Raw genomic sequence first — 25,382 nt, 5'->3', positions numbered from 1 at the left:
AGGAATATGAAATTTTAGAAGAATTTTCAGAAAGAAATTGGAAAAGCTAAAAGAAGATATGAGGTTGCTTTGGCAAGTAGGGCGAAAATAAATCCAAAGGGTTTCTACGGTTATATTAATAGCAAAAGGATAGTGAGATATAAAATTGGTCCCTTAGAGAATCAGAGTGGACAGCTGTGTGTGGAGCCAAGAAATGAGGGAGATTTTGAACAATTTCTTTTCATCAGTATTCACTAAGGAGAAGGATATTGAATTGTGTAAGGTAAGTGAAACAAGTAGGGTAGTCATGAAACTATGATGATTAAAGAAGAGAAATTACTAGAGCTTTTAAAGAATATAAAAGTGGATAAGTCTCCGGGTCCTGACTGGATATTCCGTAGGACCTTGAGGGAAGTTACTGTAGAAATAGCAGGGGATCTGACAGAAATATTTCAAATGTCACTAGTAACGGGGATAGCGCCGGAGGATTGGCCTATTGCTCGTGTGGTTCCATTGTTTAAAAAGGGTTCTTAGAGTAAACCTAGCAATTATCGGCCTGTACGTTTGACGTCAGTGGTGGGTACATTAATGTAATGTATCCTTAGAGATGGTATATATAATTATCTGGATAGACAGAGTCTGATTAGAAGCAGTCAACATGGATTTGTGCGTGGAAGGTCATGTTTGACAAATCTTGTTGAAATTTTTGAAGAGGTTACTAGGAAAGTGGATGAGGGTAAATCAGTGGATACCGTCTAAATGGACTTCAGTAAGGCCTTTGACAAGGTTCCACATGAAAGGTTAGTTAGGAAGGTTCAATCATTAGGTATTAATATTGAAGTAGTAAAATGGATTCAAAAGTTGCTGGATGGGAGATTCTAGAGAGTAGTGGTGAATAACTGTTTGTCAGGTTGGAGGCCGTTGGAGGTCCAATGTTGATTGTCATATACATTAATGATCTGGATGATGGGCTGGTAAATTGGATAAGTATGCAGATGATACTAAGGTAGGTGGAGTTGTGTATATTGAAGTAGGTTTCCGAAGCTTGCAGAGAGATTTAGGCCAGTTAGAAGAGTGGGCTGAACGATGGCAGATGGAGTTTAATGCTGATAAGTGTGAGGTGCTACATTTTGGTAGGAATAATCAAAATAGGACATAGATTGTAAATAGTAGGGCATTGAGGAATGCGGTAGAACAGAGTGTTCTGGGAATAATGTTGTATAGTTCCCTGAAGGTGGAATCTCATGTGCATAGGGTGGTGAAGAAAGCTTTTGGTATGCTGGCCTTTATAAATCAGAGCATTGAGTGAAGGATTTGGGATGTAATGTTAAAATTGTACAAGGCATTGGTGAGGCCAAATTTGGAGATTTGTGTACAGTTCTGGTCACAGAATTATAGGAAAGATGTCAACAATTTAGAAAAAGTATAGAGGAGATTTGCTAGAATGTTATCTGGGTTTTAGCACCGAAATTATGGAGAAAGGTTGAACAAGTTAGGTCTTTATTCTTTGTACTGTAGAAGGTTGAGGGGGACCTTTATAGATGTATTTGAAATTATGAGGGTGATATACAGAGTTGACGTGGATTGGCTTTTTTCATTGAGAGTAGCGGAGATTCAAACAAGAGGACATGAGCTGAGAGTTAAAGAGTAAAATTTTAGGGGTAAAACGAGGGGGAATTTCTTTACTCAGAGAGTGGTAGCTGTGTGGAACGAGCTTCCTTTAGAAGTGGTAGAAGCAGGTTCGATATTGCCATTTAAAAAAATTGGACAGGTATATGGACAGGAAAGGAATGGAGGGTTATGGGCTGATTGCAGGTCTGTGGGACTAGGTGAGAGTAAGCGTTCGGCACGGACTAGAAGGGCCGGGGTGGACTGTTTCCGTGCCGTAATTGTTATATGGTTAACATTGTTAACCATGGTTAACGATTGGAAAGGGTGCAGACGAGATTTACCAGAATGCTGTTTGGATTGGAAAGCATGTCTTACTGAAATAGGTTCAGCGGGCTTTAACTTTTCACTTTGGAGCGAGGAACAACGAGAGGTGACTTGATAGTGATGTGCAAGTTGATAAGAGACATGGATTGAGTGGACATCCCGAGAATTTTTCTGAGTAGAGGAAAGCACGGGGGGGGGGGGGGGGCGGGGGTTGCTGTCAGGATAAGGATTTTTACACAGACAGTGGCGGGTGTGTGGAAGGCCCGATCAGAGCTGTTGGTAAAGGCAAACACATCAGGAGCATTTAATAGAATCTTAGATAGAGACTTGGCAAGTGTGAAGTGTCTGTTGTGTGTGCGCGCGTCTTTGTGTTTATGTGTGCCTGTGCGTGTGTATCAGTGTGTCTATGTCTCTGTGTGTGTCTCTTTGTGTGTATGTGTGCCTGTGTGTGTGTATCAGTGTGTCTATGTGTGTGTGCGTGTTCGTGTCTCTGTGTCTGTGTGTGTGTTTGTGAGTGTGTGTGTGTGTTTGTGAATGTGTGTGTGTCTATGTGTGCATGTGTGAGCGTGTATTTCTGTGTGTGTATGTGTGTGTGTCTGTATTTGTATGTGTGTGCACGCGCGTTTATGTGTGTGTCTTTCTGTTTGCGTGTGTGTTTGTGTAATTGTTTCTGTGTTTCTGTTTCTATGTGTGGACGTATGTGTGTGTGATTGCGTCTGCAGTTCTGTGTGTTTGTGTGAGTGTGTGTTTCAGTGTCTGTGTGCGTATGTTTCGGTGTGTGTGTGTGTGTGTGTGTGTGTGTGTGTGTGTGTGTGTGTGTGTGTGTGTGTGTGTGTGTGTGTGTGTGTGTGTGTGTGTGTGTGTGTGTGTGTGTGTGTGTCCGTCTGCACAATAGACATGTTCAGGGGAAACTTGCATGGTGTAACACCCTGGGAAAGGTTACACTGCTGACATAATGGTCTTACTGAGAAACAGTGATATGGTTAGAGATTTTTTTGGAATGGTTGCTCTATCCTTTGTTCGGCGGGAGATGGATATGGAAGATGCTTCAAAGAAATGGTGTCTGCTGGGAATTCATTTTCCAGATTTCGATTTTGAAGGCTTCCTACTTACCTTTGCAAGAAAACAGCCCGTCCCGATCCACACTTACCAGATCCTTTCTGATATCATCAAAATTGACGTTCCCCCAATTTAGAATCTCAACCCATGGACCAGACCTATCGTTTTGCTTATTTGCTGTGGAAGTAATGTCTATGTGCTCACTCGATGTAACGTTTTCCCCTACTTGGTTTTCAAAAGATGTTGAGGTCCGGGTCAAGACAAAAGGAGGTTCATAGCAGATACAGTATAGGCAGGTAGGAACAAATGAGTTGCAAATATAGTATAGGAAATGCAAGAGAAAGCCTAACAAAGAAATCGGGAGGCTAAACGAAGGCATGAGGGTTCGCCAGCAGACAAGGTGAATGAGAATTCTAAGCGATTCTAGAGATGTGTTAAGAGAATAAGGTCCTCTGGTGAGTCAAAATGGTCATCTATTTGTGGAGCCAAAATAAGAGGGTCTTAAATTATTTTTTGTATGTGCATTTTTCTCAGGAGAGGAACACAGAGTCTATAGAGGTCCACTTTCCTCGCTTCCCTCGAAGGGGCCGCTGGTTCACATTGTTTCCCTCAGAGTCCCGATTCACTCCATGATGTTATTGAAATTCTGAGACTTATTGACTGGACAGCAGTTAATATTGGCCTCTCTTAGTTCTATGATTTTCTTTTCGAGTTCTTGCCCATTTTTTGTTGCCGATGGCAGGATGGTTTATTGGCTGATCTGTTAGTATTTTTTTGTGCGAGTGAGGGGTTGGGGGTGCTTGGAGATTGCAAGTTGTTTATTTTTTCATTTCGTGCGGGGGAATTTCTTTCTTTCATCTGCTTCTAGGATTTTCTGTTCTTGTGGCTATCTGGAGAAGACAAATGTTAGTTTTGTATTCTGCATAAATACTTCGATAATGAATGAACCTTTGAACTGTTTAAGAAAGGCTCAAAACCACATCCACGAAATTATAGGCTGGTGATAATGTTATTGGAAGGTATATAAAAAGGGTCTAGTGCTTTCACAGCGCGTATACGACGAATACACTTCTCGGCCTTCCAACTGAGTACAAGTATCGATTATAACCGACGTTTCGATGTCAACCTGTGCAATTGTCATCAGAGATGATGACTGGGCATGTCTAGTCTGGTGGCATATATTCACCCGTTGTCCATTCCTCCTGATCATCCAATCTGGTAAAACTAGAAACAACGTTTTAACAAAGACAAGTGCCTCGCTCTGAATAAAAACTGGAATTCAATTGTAAAGAAGGTGGGAGAGCGTAAACCTGATTGGATGAGTTCTAACCAATCAGGCGGCATGGCACGACAGCGGAATAAATACCACCGGACTAGACGTGCTTAGGCATCATCCCTGATGAAGTTGGAAGAGTTTACCATCGAAACCTCGATGGATACCTGTACCCGAGATGCCCAGGAAGTTTATTCGTCATTGGAAGATATTCTATAGGATCGTAAATCTTATATCAGACCGGGACTGATTCAGGATGGCCAACATGGTTTTGTGCATGGTAGTTCATGTCTAAACACTCTAATTGAGCTTTTGAAGAGGTTACCAGGAACATTGATGAAGGCAAGTCAGTGGATGAGCTTTAACAAGAAATCTGACAAGATCCCGCAAGGGAGGTTGGTCAATAACCTCAGCATCAGCACTCAAGATGTGATAGTAAATTAGATTGGACTTTGGCTTTGTGGGAGCAGCCAGAGAGTGGCCGTAGATGGCTGCTTCTCTGACCGGAGGCCTGTGACTGGTGGAGTCCTGCAGGGATCGTGGCTGGGTCTGTTGTTGTTTATCATCTATATCAAGATCGGGATGATAATGCAGTTAGTTGGATAATGCAGTTACACTGAGATCTGGACCAGCTGGAAAAATTGGTTGAAAAAATGGCAGATGGAATTCAATGCAGACAAGTACGAAATGTTGCACTTCGGTGGGACCCACCATGGTTGGTCTTGCACAGTGAATGGTAGTGCACTGAGGAGTGTGGCAGAACAAAGTGATCTGGGAATACAGATCCATAATTCGCTGAAAGTGGCGTTGCTGTAGACAGGGTCGTAAAAAAAGCTTTTGACATTTTGACCGTCATAAATCAAAATACTGAGTGCAGGAGATGTGATGTTGTGTTAAAATTGTTTTTGACACTGGTGAGGCCCAGTTTGGAGTATCGTCTGCAGTTTTGGTCACCTATGCGGCTGTGGTCCGGGTTCAGGTCGATGGGAGTAGGCAGTTTCAATGGCTTGGCGCGACTGAATGTGCAGAAAGTCCTGTGTTTGTCCTGCACTCTTCTGTCACACAGGTCGGGATTTGACTCTCGCCGCCTGCTCGTAAGGAATCTGTCGGGCTCTCAGAGGTTCGACACTCGGCAACCCAATATCCAATTCAGATTCGGGAACTGCTCGTCACAACCATCCCTGCTACAGCGTCATTGCACCCCCTCCCCTCTGTTTAGTGCCCCTGCACCCCTCCAGCGTGTACCCTACCTTCATGGCGTTATTGAGCAGGTTACCCACGCTGCTGAAACAGCCCGACTCCAGCCGGTACTGAAGGAAGAAAGAGGCGGCCTGCTGCAGGACAGAGTCATCGATGAAGATGTAGGGCTCGGCGTGCAGGAAAGACTTCAGCACGAAGGCAGTGAGCCTGCGGGAGGGAGGCAAGGGGCAGGGGTGAGGCGTGGAAAGTATCAGGATACCAGACTTTTCCTGTCCCTCGCTTACTCTCCTCACCTCCCCTTCCCCTCAGTGCCCCATCCACTTTCCCCTTCGCTCTTCCTCTATTCTCAGCCCCTCCCCTTCCGTCTTCATCCCTTTCCCCTGTCCCCTCCTGTACACCCAACCCCTTCATCACCCTTTTCACTCCCCAGTCCCCTTTCCTCCCCAATCCGCTTCCGTCTCATCCTCACAGCTCTCCTCTCCCCTCGACATCCTACTCCCCTCCCTATCATTTCTCCCTCTTCCTCTTTCTCCATATCATTCTCTTTCCCTCTCCTCCCCACTCACGCCCCCACCTCGTCCTCAACGTTTTACTGCCTTCCCACTCTGCAGGTCTGCGACTCCAGGGCCGTGGACTGGAGGTTCAAGGTGTGTGTGTGTGTGTGTGTGTGTGTGTGTGTGTGTGTGTGTGTGTGTGTGTGTGTGTGTGTGTGTGTGTGTGTGTGTGTGTGTGTGTGTGTGTGTGTGTGTGTGTGGAGTGTGTGTGTGTGTGTGTGTGTGTGTGTGTGTGTGTGTGTGTGTGTGTGTGTGTGCGCGCGCGCGCGCGAGAGAGAGAGAGAGAGAGAGAGAGAGAGAAGAAGAAGAGCATGAGACAGAAGCAGAATTCGGCCATTTGGCCCATCGAGACTGCTCTGCTTGTAAAAGGAATTGTTGCAGATTTTCTGTGTGTAACACAGAGGAGCATCTTGGGCATGATCTGGGCCACTGATGTGAGGAAAGATGCGCTGGAATTGGAAAGGGTCCAGAGGAGGTTCAAGAGAATGATTCTGTGAATGAAAGGGGTTACTTATGAGGAAGGTTTGATGGCTCACTGGAGTTTAGAAGAATCAGTGGGCCTCATTGAATTTTGTCGAATTCTGAAAAGCCTCGATGGAGTGGACATGGGGAGGATATGTCCAATAGGGGAGAGTTTAGGAGCAGGTGGCATCGGCTCAGAATACAAGGTTATCACTTTAGGACAGAAATGAGGAAGAATATCTTTTCTAGAGGGTGTGGAATTTGGATTTCACTGTCACAGACCGCTGTGGTAGACAAGTCGTCGGGTACATCAAAAGCAGAGGTTGACAAGTTCTTGCTTAGGCAGGGTGTCGAAGGTTACCGGGAGAAGGCAGGAGAATGGAGTTGAGAGGGTTATTTGTTTATTGAGATAGAGTGCGGAATTTGAACCGTGCCGTCCATCAGTCCCCTGATTTCATCCTAGTTTAATAACGGGACAACTTACAATAACCAATTAAACGTCCAATCGGTAACTCTTTGGACCATGGAAGAAAAGTGGAGCACCCGGGAGAAACCGGGTTGAACTTACAAATTCCTTACGCACTGCGGTGAGAAATAAACCGGGGTTGCCAGTGTTGGAAAGCATTGTTCACGCCGCCATATTACCGTTCCATCTCAACCCGCCATGATGGAATAGCGGAGCAGTCTCGATGATTAATCCTGCTCCCGCATTTTATGGTCTTAACTCGCGCTATTTTGTCGCTGGAAACCGTGGTGACCTTTGCGGGCAGCCTCCCAGCTCATCCTTCCATTGCTTTGGCTGTTCGGAGATCCAAATTGGGACTTAAAGTCAAGAGTTTTAACGTGCAGAAAATAAGCCAGGGTGTTTCGTGGGCAGCCCACAAGTGTCGCCACGCTTCCGGCGCGCCAGTCGGCTCGCCCCACAACTTATAACCGGTTCGGTCATCTTTGGAATGTGGGAGGAAACCGTAGCACCCAGAGGAAACACACGCGGTGACGGGGAGAAAATACCAACTCCTTACAGACGGAAGCGGGAATCGAACCCTGGCGCGGTCATATTGTTGCTCTCACTGCTGGGATCAAGGGCTGCACTCGCCACATCTGGCTCATCCTCCACAACTTTCTTCTGCCTCTCTCTTTTGTTCTGTCTCCCTTTCCCTCACTGCCGGAACAAGAAATGGGGCGTACTGACTTTCCTCATCGACCCACGATGAACCGACAATGCATCTAACCACGTGCTTCAAAACACAGGCGGCAAATAAAGCCCATAGGAACATAACATATAGGAGCAATATTGCGCCTTCATATCCAAAATCCAATCGAATTTAATTTCATTCAACTATGATAGATGAAAACGAGCGCATCAGCTTTCCTCTGAGGCCATGGAGCAAATCCTAACAAAAATAGCACAAATAGCGCATAACCCAGCCTGTCATTTCTCCCATCGAATGCGGGAGCGCAGTACCGACAGGAGAGGCCAGCACCCAGCCGAGCGTGGTCGCCACTCTGCACCGCCTCAACTGTCTCCTCCTCACCTGGTCCGTGTCAGCAGGCAAGCCCTCGGCCTGAGGTCTAGTCTGCACTACGACCGAGTGTACACAACTCCCATGCCGAATCTCCCTCCAGCAGACAAGGTTAACAGGCCAGCGACAATTTACGTTTTCTCTTAACATCCCGACTGATCAAGAACCTATCAATCTCTACTTTAAATATACCCGATGTCTTGGCTCCACAGCCGCCTATGGCAACGAATTCCATAGATTCACCACCCTCTGGCTAAATCAACTCATCCATATCTCCATTCATAAAGTACGTTCCTCTATTCTGAGGGAGTCCCTGCACCCACACCCCCACTCCCTGTTGAAAACATGCTTTCCACATCTCCATCATCCAGCCTTAAAGAAGAGCCTGATCGAGATTTGGGTTCCTTCAGCCGGGGCTGGTAATCGGGACAAGCTCCTGTTCAATTCTCCCAATGGCGTGCTCTTCAAATAGCCTCTGACAAACAAGTCCAGCTTCTGATCTTCACGTGTGGCTTAGCTACTGAGCCCAGCAGAACTGTTTCTACTGACAGCAGGAGTTGTAAAGGTGGGTTACAGGTGGCTTAACATCGCTTCGGGGCGATGGGGCCCGTCAGCAGTGGTTGGCAGCTCATCTAGGAGAAAGGGAAACTCTGATCTCAAACTTCTGCTGCCCTGCGGTTCTACTCACTAATACGTAAACCACGAAAGAAATACCCAGAACTGGAATCGCTAAGACAGTGAACTCTGGCCGCCAACTCCTACAATGCCGCTGATGCCAAATTCTATCGATCTCTGCCGTTCCTTTGGGCTCATCAGTTGTGTGAGAGGAGAGACTACAGCCTTGGCAAGAGGTTGCTCTGCATATCGTACTGTCCAGTCTTGTGTATCTAGGCGGCTGGGACACAATATCCATCGTTGACTCCAAACGTCCAAGGCCTCACAATTCAGACACGGATAAAGTGGTCACTGAGTGTACAATCGCGGACTTCTGCTTACTAAATCGATCCACTTCAAAGTTCGACCTGTTGGGCATTCAGAGATGCTCTTCTGAACACTACTGTTGTAACGTGTGGTTGTTGGAGTTACAGTCGCCTTCCCGTCAGCTTGAACCAGTCTGGCCATTCTCTGACCTTTCTCATCAACAAGGCATTTTCACCCACAGAACTGCCTGACTCTCACTGCATCTTTATTTTGGACCCATCCTCAGCAAATTCTGCCGTGCATGAAAATCCCAGGAGATCACTAGTTTTTGAGACACTAAAACACCCCATCTGCCACCAACAATCATTCCACGGTCAAAGTTGCTTAGATCACGTTTCTTCCCCTTTCTGACGTTTGGTTTGAGCAACAACTAAACCTCTTGACTATGTCGGCGTCTTTTTTTTCTGGAACTATTTGTTGCCGTGTGATTGGATAATTGTGTATTTGCATTAAGGAGCAAGTGTACAGGGTACCTAGAAAATTGGCCTCTGTATATTAATAACATGGGAAAGAGAGGTAATGTTTCATTCCCTCTTCTGCCTTGCTCTTCTCTCTCTATCTCTCAGTCACCTGCCTCCCAGTCCCCTCCTCCTGTCAGTCCCTTTCCCTCCGTCCGTCATCTATTTCCCACTTTTTATTCTCTCCCTATCACTCTCCCCCATCTTTCCCTCTCACCTGCCTCACTCCTTCCCCTCGTGTGGGTCCCTCTGTCTCTGACCCCCTGCCTCCCCCCTTATGTGATGTCAGTGGCAGACATTAGCGCCATGCCCAACTTCCTTACCACGTGTTCCCCGCTCCATCATCGCTTCCGAAGGCACTGAAGGAACCGTCATGGTGTTTGTAGTTCAGCTGGCGTTGATATCCTGTGGGAAGGCGAATGGGATTATAACAGGTGTGTACTGAGCCCAGCACGCTGATACAATCATGAAGAAGGCAGGCTAGCAGTTGTACTTCGTTATGAGTTTGAAGAGATTTGACCTGTCACCAAAGACTCTTCGCAATTTTTTACAGATGTCCCACGGGAGCATTCCAACGGGTTGTTTCACCGCCAGGTAAGAGGCTGCAGAGGGTTCTGGCCTCAGCAAGCTCACTCACGGGCACAACTCTCCTCACTGTCGAGGATATCTTCAAGAGGCAGTGCCTCAGGAAGCGGACATCCATCACTGAAGGACCCTCAACATCTCGGGACGTGCCCTCGTCTCTTTACTACCATCGGGGAGGAGGTACAGGAGCCTGTAGGCACACTCTCAACGATTCAGGAATAGCTTCCTCCTCTCCGCCATCAGATTATCTGAACGGTCCATCGACAAATGCAAAGCAGCTTGCGTCATCAAAGATTGACACACCCAGGCCCAGGTAGTGAGGGAGCGAGTGGGAATAAAGGGGGCTTTTCTGGTTAGCTGCCGGTGACTAGTGATGTTCCTCAGGGCCCAGTATTGCGACCGCTGATTTTCACATTATTTGTCAATGATTTGGATAGTGGAATTCATGGATTTTATGGAAAATCTTGCGGATGATACGAAAATAGGTGGAGGGATAGGTAGTACTGAGGAAGCAATGCGATTGCAGCAGGACTTAAACAAATTGGAAGAATGGGCAAAAATGTGGCAGGTGGAATGCAGTGTTGAGAAATGTCTGATAATACATTTTGGTAAAAGAAACAGCAGCGTGGAATATCATCTAAATGGGGGGAAGATTGAAGCATCAGAGGCACAGAAGGGCTTGGGAGTCCCCGTGCAAGAGTCCCAGAAAGTTAATATACAGGTTCAGTCTGTGGTAAAGAAGCCAAATGTAAAGTTGGCCTTCATTTCAAGAGGAATAGACTATTTGTTAAGTGTGTCCTGGACGGATTCCTGTCACAATATGTTGACAGGCCGTCTAGGGGGAATGCCATACTAAATCTAGTATTGGGTAACGAACCAGGTCAGGTCACAGATCACTCAGTGGGTGAGCATCTGGGGGACAGTGACCACCGCTCCCTGGCCTTTAACATTATCATGGAAAAGGATAGAATCAGAGAGGACATGAAAATATTTAATTGAGAAAGGGCGAAATATGAGGTTATAAGGCTAGAACTTTCGTGTGTGAAGTGGGATGATGTTTTTGCAGGGAAACGCACTATGGACATGTGGTCGATGTTTAGGGATCTCTTGCAGGATGTTAGGGATATATTTGTCCCGGTGAGGAAGATAAAGAATGGCAGGGTGAAGGAACCATGGGTGACAAGTGAGGTAGAAAATCTAGTCAGGTGGAAGAAGGGAACATACTTGAGGTTTAGGAAGCAGGGCTCAGGCAGGACTACTAAGGAATATAGGGTAGCAAGAAAGGAGCTTAAGAAGGGGCTGAGGAGAGCAAGAAGGAGGCATGAGAAGGCTTTGGCGAGTAGAGTAAAGGAAGACCCTAAGGTATTCTTCAATTATGTGAAGAACAAAAGGCTGACATTAGTGAAGGTAGGTCCGATTAGAGGTAAAGGTGGGAAGATGTGCCTGGAGGCTGTGGAAGTGAGCGAGGTCCTCAATGAATACTTTTCTTCAGTATTCACCAAGGAGAGGAACCTTGATGACGGTGAGGACAATATGTGTGAGGTTGATGTTCTAGAGCAAGGTGGGAGAAGAGGTGCTGGAGTTGTTAAAATATATTAAGACGGATAAGTTCTCGGGGCCTGACGGAATATTCCCCTGGCTGCTCCACGAGGCAAGGGAAGAGATTGCTGAGCCTCTGGCTAGGATCTTTATGTCCTCGTTGTCTACGGGAAAGGTACCGGAGGATTGGAGGGAGGCGAATGTTGTCCCCTTGTTCAATAAAACGTAGTAGGGATAGTCTGGGTAATTATAGACCAGTGAGCCTTACGTCTATGGTGGGAACGCTGTTGGAAAACTTTCATAGAGAAAGGATCTATTGGCATTTAGAGAATCATGGTCTGATTGTGAAGGGCGGATCGTGTCTAACAGCCCTGATGGAGTTCTTTTAGGAGGTGAGCAGGCATATAGATGACGGTAGTGCAGTGGATGTGATCTACATGGATTTTAGTAAGGCATTTGACAAGATACCACACGGTAGGCTTATTCAGAATGTCAGAAGGCATGGGATCCAGGGAAATTTGGCCGGGTGGATTCAGAATTGGCTTGCCTGCAGAGAACAGAGGGTCATGGTGGAGGGAGTACATTCGGATTGGAGAGTTGTGACTAGTGGGGTCCCACAAGAATCGGTTCTGGGACCTCTACTTTTCGAGATTTTTATTAAAGACCTGGATGTAGGGGGTAGAAGGATGGGTTGGCAAGTTTGCAGACGACACAAAGGTTGGTGGTGTTGTGGATAGTGTAGAGGACCGTCGAAAATTGCAGAGAGACATTGATAGGATGCAGAAGTAGGCTGAGAAGTGGGAGATGGGAGTTCACCCTGGAGAAGTGTGAGGTGATACACTTTGGAAGGACAAACTCCAAGGCAGAGTACAAAGTAAATGGCAGGTTACTTGGTAGTGTGGAGGAGCAGAGGGATCTGGGGGTACATGTCCACAGATCCCTAAAAGATGCCTCTCAGGTAGATAGGGTAGTTGAGAAAGCTTATGGGGTGTTAGCTTTCATAAGCCAAGGGATACAGTTTAAGTGTCGCGAGGTAATGATGCAGCTCTATAAAACTCTGGTTAGGCCACACTTGAAGTACTGTGTCCAGTTCTGTTCACAGAACTGGGTGGATCTTTATGTCATTGTTGGAAGGATGTGGAATCATTGGAACAGGTACACAGGAAATTTACCAGGATGCTGTCTGGTTCAGAGCGTATGCATTGTGGTCAGAAATTAAGGGAGGTAGGCTTTACTCTTTGGAGAGAAGGAGGATGAGAGGAGTCATGATAGAGGTATACAAGATATTAAGAGCGATATATAGAGTGCATAGCCAACGCCTCTTCCCCAGGGCACCTCTACTCAATACCAAAGGAGATGGCTTAAAGATAAGGGGTGGGCAGTTCAAGGGGGATATTAGAGGAAGGGATTTTACTCAGAGAGTGGTTGTTGCGTGGAATGTACTGCCTGAGTCAGTGGTGGAGGCAGATGCACTAGTGAAATTTAAGAGACTACTAGACAGGTATATGGAGGAATTTAAAGTGGGGTTTACATGGGAGGCAGGATTTAAGGGCCGGCACAACATTGTGGGCCGAAGGGCCTGTACGGTGCTGTACTATTCTTTGTCCTATGTTCTATGGTATGTTCTGAGAAAGCAAGGGAGATAATTCTGAGGCTTTATAAGACACCAGTCAGGCCACACTGGGGTATTAGCGACAGTTTTGTGCCCATTTCACAAAGAATGAGTTGCCATTGGAGAAAGGGACGATCACTTATAACAGTAGTAAGGAGGAAATTCTCAGCCAAAGATTGGTGAATCTGTGGAATGCTCTGCTCCAGTCTGCGGTGGGTATATGGACTGCCTTTATACAACGCTTTCGATGAATGCATCCTCCAAATCTTCATTTGTATTGTTCATTCAAGATGATTGTCAATACCTTCAAACTCTCAATAGTTTCTAACTTGTTTAAGTACAGAAATCATTCATTTGCCACAGGCAGCTGTGGAGACCAAGGCTTTATCTATATTGAGGGCAAAGTTTGGTAGATTCTTAATTGTTCAGGGCATGAAGTGATACGGGGAGATTGGGGCTGATAGGAAAATTGGATCAACCATGATGTAATGGCAGAGCAGAAATATTGGGCCATATGGTTCAGTTTTTTTTCCTATATCTGACGGTCATTTATTTAAAGTGGAATTTGATAGATTCCCGTTCGGTCGGAGCAGCAATAAATGTGTAAGAGGACAGGTGTATGGGGTAAAATAGTATTCTGGATCTGCCTTTGGTGTGGACTCGATGGGCTGAGTGGCCTAAAACTTCTCTTATGTCTTATGATCTCATTGTTTTATGCCCTGTTCTCGCTGCTACCATAAAGCAGCAGGTACAGGAGTCTCAGATCTCGCACCGTCAGGTTCAAGAACAGTTTCTATTCCTCAACCACAACATCATAAGATCACAAGACAAAGGAGCAGAAACAGGCTATTCGGCCCATCGAGTCTGCTCCGCCACTCCACCATGAGCTAAACTATTCTCCCGTCTAGTTCCAATTTCCGGCTTTTTTCCGATATCCCTTGATACCCTGACTAATTAGATACCTGGCAATCTCCTCCTTATAAACCCTCAAGGATTGGACCTTCACAGCTGTATATGACAACGAATTCCATAAGTCCACGACCCTCTGGCTAAAAAAAATTCTCCTCATCTCTGTTTTAAATGTATACCTTCTAATTCTAAGACTGTGACCTCTTGTCCTGGACTCACCCACCAAAGGAAACAGCCTTTCCACATCTACTCTGTCTAATCCTTTCAGCATTTGAAATGTTTCTATGAGATCCCCTCTCATTCTTCTATACTCTAATGAATACAATCCAAGAGCCGACAAATGCTCCTCATATGCTAGTCCCTCCATTCCAGGAAACATCCTCGTGAATCTTCTGAACTCTCTCCAACATTAGCATATCCTTTCTAAGATAGGGGCCCAAAACTGCACACAGTGTTCCAAATGGGGTTTCACCAGTACCCCATAGAGCCTCAACAACACCTCCTTACTCTTATACACTATTCCTCTTGAAATGAATACCAACATAGCATTCGCTTTCCTTACTGCCAATCCAACCTGGTGGTTAACCTTTAGGGTATCCTGCACTAGGACGCCCAAGTCTCTTTCCAATTCCGATTTTTGAATTGTCTCCCCATCTAAATAATAATCTGCCCGATTGTTTCTTCTGACAAGATGTACAACCGTACATTTCTCAACAGTATATCTCATCTGCAATTTCTTTGCCCACGCTCCTAAACTGGCCGAATCTCTCTGTAACCTTTCCGTTTCTTCAACACTTATAGACAATAGACAATAGGTGCAGAAGTAGACCATTCGGCCCTTCGAGCCTGCACCGCCATTTTGAGATCATGGCTGATCAATTACTATCAATACCCGGTTCCTGCCTTGTCCCCATATCCCTTGATACCCCTATCCATAAGATACCTATCTAGTTCCTTCTTGAAAGCATCCAGAGAATTGGCCTCCACTACCTTCCGAGGCAGTGCATTCCAGACCCCCACAACTCTCTGGGGGAAGAAGTTTTTCCTTAACTTCGTCCTAAATGACCTTATTCTCAAACCATGCCCACTGGTACTGGACTCTCCCAGTATCTGGAACATATTTCCTGCCTCTATCTTGTCCAATCCCTTAATAATCTTATATGTTGCAATCAGATCCCCTCTCAATCTCCTTAATTCCAGCGTGTACAAGCCCAGTCTCTCTAACCTCTTTGCGTAAGACAGTCCTGACATCCCAGGAATTAACCTTGTGAATCTACTCTGCACTTCCTCTACAGCCAGGATGTCCTTCCTTAAATCTGAAGACCAAAATTGTACACAATACTCCAGGTGTGGTCTCACCAGGTCCCTGTACAAATGCAAGAGGATTTCCTTGCTCTTGTACTCAATTTCCTTTGTAATAAAGGCCAACATTCCAAAGACTTCTTCACTGCCTGCTGCACTTGCTCATTCACCTTCAGTGACTGATGAACAAGGACTCCTAGATCTCTTTGTATTTCTCCCTTACCTAACTTTACACCGTTCAGATAATAATCTGCCTTCCTGTTCTTACTTCCAAAGTGGATAACCTCACATTTATTCACATTAAACGTCATCTGCCAAGTATCTGCCCACTCACCCAGCCTATCCCAGTCACCCTGAATTCTCCTAACATCCTCATCACATGTCACACTGCCGCCCAGTTTAGTATCATCAGCAAACTTGCTGATGTTATTCTCAATCCCTTCATCTAAATCGTTGACGTAAATCGTAAACAGCTGTGGTCCTAATACCGAGCCCTGTGGCACCCCACTAGTCACCACCTGCCATTCTGAGAAACACCCATTCACCGCTACCCTTTGCTTTCTATCTGTCAACCAGTTTTCTATCCTCTTCCTGCTCCTCCACCTATCTTGATATCATCCGCAAACTTAGCCACAAAACCATTTAATCCATAATCTAAATAATCGATGTACAGTGTAAAAAGTAGAGGCCCCAACACCGACCCCTGCGGAACACCACTAGTAACCGGCACCCAACCAGAACAGGATCCCTGTATTCCCACTCTTTGCTTTCTGCCTATCAGCCACTGCTCCAGCCATTCCAATATTATTCCTGTAATTCCATGGGCCCTCATTTTATTAAGTAGCCTCTTATGCGGCACCTTATCAAATGCCTTTTGAAAATCCAAATACACAACATCCACAGCCTCTCCCTTGTCAATCTTATTCGAGATAACCACAAAAAATTCCAATAGGTTGGTGAGGCAGGATCTTCCCTTCATGAAACCATGCTGACTTGGGCCTATCTTGTCAAGGTAACTCAATCTCATCCTTGAGGATCGACTCCAATAATTTTCCAATAGGTCTGTAATTTTCTTTTTGCTGTCTCTCCCCTTTCTTAAACAATGGAAACAACCAGCAGGCTCTTGAACAACAGTATATAGCTGTATTCATTTAAGGATAATAGCGTGTTATATTTCGCTATGTATTTATATCTCCGTTTGCACATTTTCCTTATAGTTTACAGTTACTGTTCTATAGATTTCCTAAGTATGCCGCAGGAAAAGGAATCCCAGGTTCGCATGTGGTGAAATGTACGTACTCTGATAATAATTCATTACTGTGAACACTGATCTTTGAACATTCCCTGACACTTGCCTTTCCTGTAATTTATTTACTTTAATTATCATAGTAATTTTAAAAATGCAGTTCTTCTGGCACAAAACAACAACTATCATATTGAAGAGGATGATGTAATGAATCTTACTCTAATTCTTGAATGAATAATTCACAATTACAGAGACTAAGAGAGTGACAGACAGAGAGGGGAAGGTGGGGGGGGGAGAGAGATTGGGGAGAGATACAGAGGGACACAAATGCACCCGGAAATACACAGAGAGCCACAGGGTGAGAGAAAGACACGGAGAGACACAGAGACACACAGAGTCACATAGAGACACAGAGTGAGAGAGAAAGACGGAGAAATACAGATAGACAGAGGAAAAAAAAACACGCTGAGAGACACAGGGACAGAGAGATACAGAAAGATACAGCGGGAGAGAGAGAGACAGAGAACTCGGAGAGAGACACGCACAGCAAGAGACACAAAGAGAATCACGGAAATGAAGAGAGACATGGAGACACTGAGAGAGACGCAGCGACAGAGTTCGACACACACAGAGGCTGACGCACAGAGTCACAAAAACATGGTCTCCATCACTCTCGCTCTACCTCATACACAGACAGCAATTCCTCTCTTAGATATACAATTTCCCTTGAAGCACACAGTGTATGGGGTGCCACACAGTAAGGCACATGCACAACCATTCCCTCTTTCTCTCTCTCTCTCTCTCTCTCTCTCTCTCTCTCTCTCTCTCTCTCTCTCTCTCTCTCTCTCTCTCTCTCCCCTCCTCCTCAATTTCTCTCTTGTCCTCCCTCTCTCTTTCTCTTCGTCTTCTCTTCCCTCCCTCCGTCTCTCCCGCTGTCTCTCTCTCTCTCTCTCCTCCTCCTCTCTCTCCTCTCTCTCCTCTCTCTCTCTCCTCTCTCTCTCTCTCTCTCTCTCTCTCTCTCTCTCTCTCTCTCTCTCTCTCTCTCTCTCACACTCACTGACACACACTTACAAAGACCTTCCCCTCACTTCCACGTCCTCAGAAAATGTCAATTAATGATTCTATCGGGTCTATTCTCTATTGGAATCATTTGTTTTTTGCGTTCAAATAGTAAGGATTTTAGCAAGATTAAAATTGTAATTACTGACATTTGTAACGCGTATATTTTCACAATACATGATGGTTGTTTCCTCTTACTGGTGACAAAGTGGTACGACAGTCACAACCGTCTGTAACCATTTCATTTTCCATTGGTCAGGTGTTAACACATGACACACCTGCTGCTTTAATTGACTGTGGTTTTAAATTGTGCCTTTGCTTGTCTCAGGGATGTGGCCTCGTCCCCGTGATGTGGTGTTCTCTCTCGGATGTGGGTTTTGTCCCAGGGTGTAGCCTTATCTCATGGACGAGGCCTTGTCTCAGGATGTGATCTTAAAAGTGTCAGTCTGCACAAGTCACTACCTTGTCTTTCTCTGAGGTTTTTTTTTTTACCTAGTTTCACATCATCTTTGCCTGTTCCTTTCTTTAAACTTTAAAAAAAATGATCGCGAAGCAATTCATTCTTGTACTCCTAAAAGAGCCAGAGGACCTGAGTCTCTCTCTCTCTCTCTCTCTCTCTCTCTCTCTCTCTCTCTCTCTCTCTCTCTCTCTCTCTCTCTCTCTCTCTCTCTTCTCTTTTTCTCCTCTTTCCTCTCCTCTTTTCCCTCCTCCCCCCCCCCCTTCCTCACGGCCTGGTGCGAGGGGCAGACAGACCAGGGCCGGCGATTTACCTGTCCGCAAGAAGCCGAGAGCTTTATCCTTGATTTTGGACGTGAGCTGGTGCGTCTTCTGGAGGTAACTCAGCACATAGATGTTGGGGGCGAACTTCACCATGTTCTGCTCACCACAGCCCGTGGGCAGCCTGAGCAGGTGGTCCAGGTTTTCCATCGCGCTTCCCATGAGGTCACCTGCAGTTGAGAGGGAGGGGTCACGGCGTCACGGATCGTAACCCAATCGGAATGAGGACCTCATGTTTCTAGAACCTCTGACCCAACCTCGGAAACCCGCCCCATTTCACGTGCTGCAGAAATTTAGGTTACTACACACACCCCGCTGTGTCTTTTTTTTACAGAACTATAAAAGTTTACTTACATCACAAATACACAAGGTACAAATATTCAGCATTTACAAGACAGTGAGTAGACTTAAATTAAAATATGGTCACTACTGTCTATTGGACAATTGATATCATGAGGGTCCCACCGCTCCTGACAGTCCCCCAATGTACCCATTGCGACGGCATGCTCGCTGTCCAAGGACAGCCGGGCACTAGCGTACACTCGAAAAGGAGGCAGGCATTCGGCCCGGGCAACGCCCTCTACTTTACACCGCCTCGATCCGCGAACATCTATCTTGTTCAGGCCTAGGAACAAGCCCACCAGGAGATTATCTTCACGACCCCGCTCACTTCCGAACTGGGGTGCTCTTATATGAGAACCGCGGGACAATAGTTGAACCAGAACCTTGGCAGCAGCCCCTTGAAAAACTCAAGAAGGGGCTGCATCCTCTCATGTTCCGAGTAAACTTGGAATGCGGACTCAGAATGGACGGGTGGACGGGCTGTCATTGAACCTGCTCAAAAACCTGTTGGGTGGTACTGCCTGATCCTTACCCAGCACGGTGACGTAGGCTCTGGCCGATCGTTCCACCACGTCTTCTGGGACCTGGAGATGGATCTTCTCGGTGATGTCTTTCCCTGAGGGTGAGACAAAAGAACAGGTCCTCCTCATGGGCCTTTGGTAAGAGGAGGGTCTCTCCCCTCCAACCTTGCTGTGACCACCCTCCCCACAACAACACTACAGCATTGGTTCATTTTCTGGTTTACGCCCAGTGGCCACTTTATGAGGTATCCCTGTACACCTGCTCGTTAATGCAAACATCTCATCAGCCAATAACACGGGAACAACTCAATGCATCAAAGCATGTCGACGTGGTCAAGAGGTCAGTTGTTGTTCAGACGAAACCGGAACAGGGTTGGAATAGTGACCTAAAAGACTTTGACGGTGTTGTTAAGAAGCCGCATATGGTGTTAATAAGAAGGTGTGTTGTGTGTTGGCCTTCATCAGCCGTGGGGCTGAATTCAAGAGCCGTGAGGTAATGTTACAGCTATACAAGACCTTATTTTGACCCCACTTGGAGTACTTGCGTACAGTTCAAGTCTCCTCACTACAGGAAGGGATGTGGAAACTATAGAAAGATTGCAGAGAAAATTTAGAAGGACGTTGCCTGGATTGGAGAGAATGCCTTATGAAAATAAGTTGAGTGAACTTGGTCGTTTCTCCTTGGAGCGACTGTGGATGAGAGGTGACCTGATAGAGGAGTATAGGATGATGAGAGGTAGCGATCGTTTGGATAGCCAGAAGCATTTTCCCAGGGCTAAAATTGCTAACACGAGGGACATAGTTTTTACGGTGCTTGGAAACAGATACAAGGGGGATATCAGAAGTAAGATTTTTTTTTCACACAGAGAGTGGTGGGCGCGTGGAATGCATTGCCGGCGACAGTGGTGAAGGCGGATAAACTAGGGTCTTTTAAGAGAATCTTAGGTAGTTAAGTGGAGCTTAGAAACACAGAGAGCAGGGGAATTGTAGGCAGTTTCTAAAGTAGCTTTCATGGTCGGCACAACGTTGTGCGTCGAGGGCCAGATCACCTGTAAATTTCTATGTTCGATGTTGTATCACCGTGGAATGATTGTTGGTGCCAGATGGGGGTGGCTTGAGTATTTCAGAAACTGCTGATCTCCTGGAATTTTTCTCAGAGTTTACAGAGAATGGTGTGGAAAAAGGTCCAGTGAGTGGCAGTTTAGTGGGTGAAAAAGCCTTGTTAATGAGATCCACCTACCAGCAGGACAGAGCAAGGAGCTGTGCGACAACTCGTCTCTGAGCCTTCGGGCTGCGGAGAGAGAGACATGGAGTGAGACTCAGTGAAGGGCAAAGAGGGACGGAAGGGGGGAGGGGAATGAAAGAGCGATTGAGAGGATGAGGAAGGGAGTGAGGGGATGGAGGGAGATTGAGGACAGTGAATGAGAGAAAAGTGAGGAACGGGGAGGGAGAATTGTGGGCTGTGAGTGAGGAGCAGAAAGGAATAGGAATGAGGTGATAGAGGGAAGATTTTGACGGAATGAGGGAGGACTGAGTGGAATTCAGGGTTGTAAATGAGGGAGGAATGAGGAAGGGTGAGGGCAGTGAATGAGGAGGAGTAAGGGATAGGAGTGAGGTGAGTGAAGGAGGGTTTTGACAGGGAACGAGGGAGGAGTGAGGGATAATGAAGGTCAGGACCGCAAGAGAAAGCGAGACAGGGATATGGTGTGTGGGGGTGGCGTCCCCAGGAGGGGACGGACTCTGGCTCCGGGTAGCCGTGGAGACCCGCGCTGACCTCGATAATCAGCGGCTTGCGGATGATGTCGACGGCTCCCTTCGGCGGGACGACGACAACTTCGTTCCCACAAAGGGTGGACGAGTGGACAGACTCTGCCCGTACAGTGAAGTTCACCTCGCCTGGGGACAAACAGAGAGGGGTGAGTGGAATAGAGTGAGGAGGGAATGTAGGGAGGCGAGAAATGGAGCGCGAGAAGAGGACTCAGGTGATGGGACGGAGAAAGGGAGAAAGGGAGGCGGAAAGACGGGCAAGGGAGAGAGAGAGAACGACATTCCTCTCTCCCTAACCTAGGGGTCAGTGAGGACTGTGATAGGGTACAGAGACCCGGGTCTTATTCATCTCTCCCTCCTTCCCTAACCCAGAGAACGTTGGGGTAGGGATAGGGAACGGACACCCGGGGATGATTTACCCCCATCCTCCCTCCCTAACCCAGGAGTCGGTGGGACTGTGATGGGGAACGGGAATCCGCGGCTGATTCACGCCCCTCTATCCCTCCCTCCCTAACACAAGGGTCAGTGGGACAGGGATGTTGAGAGGAAACACGGGGCTGAACCTCCCTCCCGAAATAGGCGTCGGTCGTGCAGGGATGGGGGAACGGAAACCGGAGGATGATTCACACCCTTCCTTACCCAAGGCTTGGTGGGGACAGCGATGGGGGAACGAAACCCGGGGCTGATTCACCTTGTCCCTCCCTCCCTAACCCAGGGTCAGTGGGCGAGGGTTGGGGAGGGGAACCCGGGTGTGATTTACACTCTTCTCTCCCTCCCTAAACCAGGAGTCATTGGACCGGGAAGTGGCGGGGAATCCAGGGGCTGATTCATCCTGATGTTCAGAGACCGCACATTGGACTCACCCATCCCCGAGGCGGTCAGATTCCAACTGAGGGTAACGCTGTCTTTGGACAGGACGCATACTTCGCGTTCACGGTTGGAGAACGCCATATCGAAGCCCTCAGCTTCAACCAGGGTGATCTTGACCTTGTGACGGTGGGAGAGAGAGAAGGGGAGATGGGCGTCAACTGGGAACTCGAGGTGCGGACAAGCCGGCCAAGACGGTGCCCATAGACAACACGCAGTCCGGATGGGCAGATGGGGAGAATAAGGAACGCTGTAGGAGGGGGGTGAAGCGGGATCGCTGTGGAAGGGGTCGAAGAGGGGAACGTTGTTGCAGGATGAGTAGGGAACTGTGGGAGGGCAGTAGGAGGGGTTTGAGGAGGGGGACATAGTGGGGAGGGTGAGAAGAGAGGGCGCTGTGAACGGGGTGAATAGGGAACGGTGTGGGAGGGTGAGGAGGGAACGCAGTGGGAGGGTGAGAAAGGAACGCTGTGGTTAGGATTGAGGGCGATCGCTGTTTGAGAGGGTGAGGAGGGAAAGCTGGGGTCGAGAAGGGAAGGGGAACGCTGACAGAAAAGGTGAGGATTTTACGCTGTAGGGGGTGAGGGTGAAAGCGGTAGGAGGGGTTCAGGAGGGAATGCCTTTTGGGGGTTCAGAGTGAATCGCCGTGGAAGCGGTGAAGAGAATGCTCTTGAAGTGGGCTAGGAGGGAACACTGTGGGAGGGCTCGAGGAGGGAACGCTATTGGAGGGAGGGAGGTGGTGACGCTGCAGGGGGCTGTCGAGAAGGGAAGGGGTACGTTGCGATAAAACGTGAGGAGGAAACGCTGTTTGATAGGTGAGGAGGGGACGTTGTGGGACAGGTGAGGAGGGAACCCTCTGGACGGGGTGTGAAGGAACGCTTTGGGAGGGAGTGTGGAAAGAAAATTGTGGGGGGTGGGGACGCAATGCTGTGGAAGGGTGAGGAGGGAACACTGAGGGAGTGAGTGAGGAAAGGACGTGGTGAGAGGCAGTTCAGGGGGGGAATCCTGTAGGAAGGGTGATGAGGGAACACTGGGAGCGACCGTAGAGAGGATGCTGTGGGAGAGGGAGGGGAGGGGAAATTGTTGGAGTGATTGAGGATAGAAAGCTATGGGGGGGGTGAGGAGGGAAGGCTGTGGAAGGGGGTGAGGAGTGAACGCCAGTGAGAGGCGTTCGGGGAGGGACGCTGTGGGAATGGGTGAGGAAAGGACGCTGTGAGAGGGGGTGAGGAGGGAATACTGTAGTAGGGTGAGGAGGGAACGCTGTGAGAGGCGTTCGGGGAGGGACGCTGTGGGAATGGGTGAGGAAAGGACGCTGTGACGGGGGCGAGGAGGGAATACTGTAGGAGGGTGAGGAGGGAACGCTGTGGGAGTGGATGAGGAAAGGATGCTGTGAGAGATGGTGAGGAGGGAATCTGTGGAAGGGGCTGAATAGTGGGTGGAGGTGAGGAAGGGATACTGTGGAGGGGTGAGGAGGGAACCCAGTGGAAGTGGATGAGGAGGGGACGAGAAGGGAATGCAGTGTCTGAGAGATGAGGAGGGAACGCTATGGAGAGGCTGGTGAGGAAAGCTGTGGTATCTGGTGTGGAGGGAAATCTGCGTGAGAGGGCGAGGAAAGACGAAGTGAGAGGTGATGTGGAGGGAATTCTGTTGGAGTGGGTTAAGGAAAGGACGCTGTGAGAGGGGATGTTGTGGAAGAGGCTGAAGAGGGAAGGCTGTAGCTAGTGGTGTGGAGGGAATGCTGTGGAGTGGTGAGGAAGGAACGCTGTGGGCTTGGGATGAGTGGAGGGAACGCTGTTGGATGGAGTTGATGAGGGAACACTGTGGGAGGGGGTTGGAGGGCCGCTGCGCGGGTTTAAGTGAGGAAGGAAAGCTGTGGGAGAGGGTATTGAAGAAACGCTGTTGGAGGGATGAGGACTGAAACCCATGTGATCGGGCGAGGAGGGAACGCTGTGGGGGAGGGGTGAGGAGGGCAAACTGTGGGAGGGGTAAGGAGGGAACGCTGTGGGAGAGGGTGAGGAGGGAAACTGTTGGAGGGTTAAGGAGGGAACGCTGTGGGAGAGGGTGAGAAGGGGAAACTGTTGGAGGGGTAAGGAGGGAACACTGTGGGAGAGGGTGAGGAGGGAAAACTGTTAGAGGGGTAAGGAGGGAACGCTGTGGGAGAGGGTGAGGAGGGAAAACTGTTAGAGGGTTAAGGAGGGAACGCTGTGGTGGGATCTGGAATGGAAGGCTGCGGGAGGGAGTTGAGGAGGTAACGCTGTGGGAGGGGCTGTGAGCGAACCGTTGTGGGAGGGCTGAGGAATGAACGCTGTGGGACAGATTGTAGAATTAACGCTGTGGGAGGGAGCGAGGGTAAAACGCTGTGGGTGGCGAGCAGGACACCGCTGTTGAATGGGGTGAAGAGGGAACTGTGGGAGGGAGTTGAGGAGGGAATGCTGTAGGAGGGGGTGAGCAAGGAAAACCCTGGAAGAGAGGTAACAATGGAACACTGTGGGAAGGGCTGATGAGGCAATGTTGTGGGTGGGAATGAGGACAGGATGATGTGGGAGGGGTTGAGGAGTGAATGCTGTGGGACGGTCGAGAAAGGTAGGGAGAAACGCTGTGAAAGATGTGAGGAGGGAACGCTGTGGGAGGGGGGCCGAGAGGGAACGCTCTGCGAAGGTGCGGAGAAGGGAACGCAGTGGGAGAGGCTGAGGAAAGAACACCGTGGAGGGAGGTGAGGAAGGAATTCTGTGTGGAGGGGTTGTGCGCGAAAGCAGTGAGAGGGGTGAGGAATGAATGCTGGGAGGGAGTGAGGAGGGAATTCTGCCGGTAGGGGTGCGGGGGGAAATGCTATGTGAGGTGCTGAGGGGGGAGTGAGGAGAGATCTTTGCAATGAGGAACTTTGTGGAAGAATTGCGGAATACCGGCTGAGGGAGCGCCTGGCACTCAGTCCGTTGAGGGACCAGTTGGGATTTGACTCCGTGAGGGTCCCAAATTCGGCGGAACACACCCAGCGCCTCCCCCTTACCATTAGACTCTCCGCCATGTAGTTGAAGACCTTCGCTTTGAGGGAGAAGCCCTCGGTCCTTACGACGGAGTAGGGCAGCACCAGGTCCACGAAGAAGGGCTTAAAGGCGAACAGAGACACTGTGTCCGAGAGCCCAAAGCCTGCGTCCCCGCTGCAGAACGCACTCCCCTTCCACTCGGTGATGGCGTCCGGGACCGTGACTTCAAGGTTGGTGTGTCCGGTGGAACTGTGCGCAGCGAGGATGGATGTGCGGGTGAGATAGAGGCCGCTCGATCCATCCACTTTCGGCCCTCCCACTCAAGGCAGAATCGCAGTGAGATGTGGCCCCGTCACCCATGTCGACGGGAACCCACCCTCCACCCGAAGCACCTCTTCACGTCCCAAGATGTGTGACCATTCCTCATATGCACCACTCGTTATCTCTGTGA

General features: G+C 48.2%; 1 protein-coding gene across 2 annotated transcripts in view; it reads right to left on the bottom strand.

Moving 5' to 3' along the window:
• Positions 1-25,075, bottom strand: part of LOC140723661 (alpha-2-macroglobulin-P-like) — a 47,573-nt gene extending 22,498 nt beyond the window's left edge. For both annotated transcript variants that reach the window (XM_073038228.1, XM_073038230.1), the window contains exons 1-8: positions 24,955-25,075; positions 21,947-22,070; positions 21,091-21,212; positions 20,557-20,607; positions 19,328-19,411; positions 18,447-18,623; positions 9,748-9,829; positions 5,497-5,653 (exon numbers count right to left, since the gene is read on the bottom strand). In XM_073038228.1, the coding sequence (XP_072894329.1) occupies positions 5,497-5,653; positions 9,748-9,829; positions 18,447-18,623; positions 19,328-19,411; positions 20,557-20,607; positions 21,091-21,212; positions 21,947-22,005 (732 nt within the window). In that variant the 5' untranslated portion in view covers positions 22,006-22,070; positions 24,955-25,075. The remainder of the gene's footprint in view (positions 1-5,496; positions 5,654-9,747; positions 9,830-18,446; positions 18,624-19,327; positions 19,412-20,556; positions 20,608-21,090; positions 21,213-21,946; positions 22,071-24,954) is intronic.
• Between the last annotated feature and the right edge of the window lie 307 nt (positions 25,076-25,382).

This window comes from Hemitrygon akajei, unplaced genomic scaffold, assembly GCF_048418815.1.
Source record: "Hemitrygon akajei unplaced genomic scaffold, sHemAka1.3 Scf000123, whole genome shotgun sequence".
In the NCBI taxonomy this organism is placed as follows: Eukaryota; Metazoa; Chordata; class Chondrichthyes; order Myliobatiformes; family Dasyatidae; genus Hemitrygon; species Hemitrygon akajei.
Note: the sequence above shows the minus strand (reverse complement) of the source record. Positions and strands in the feature narration are given on the sequence as shown.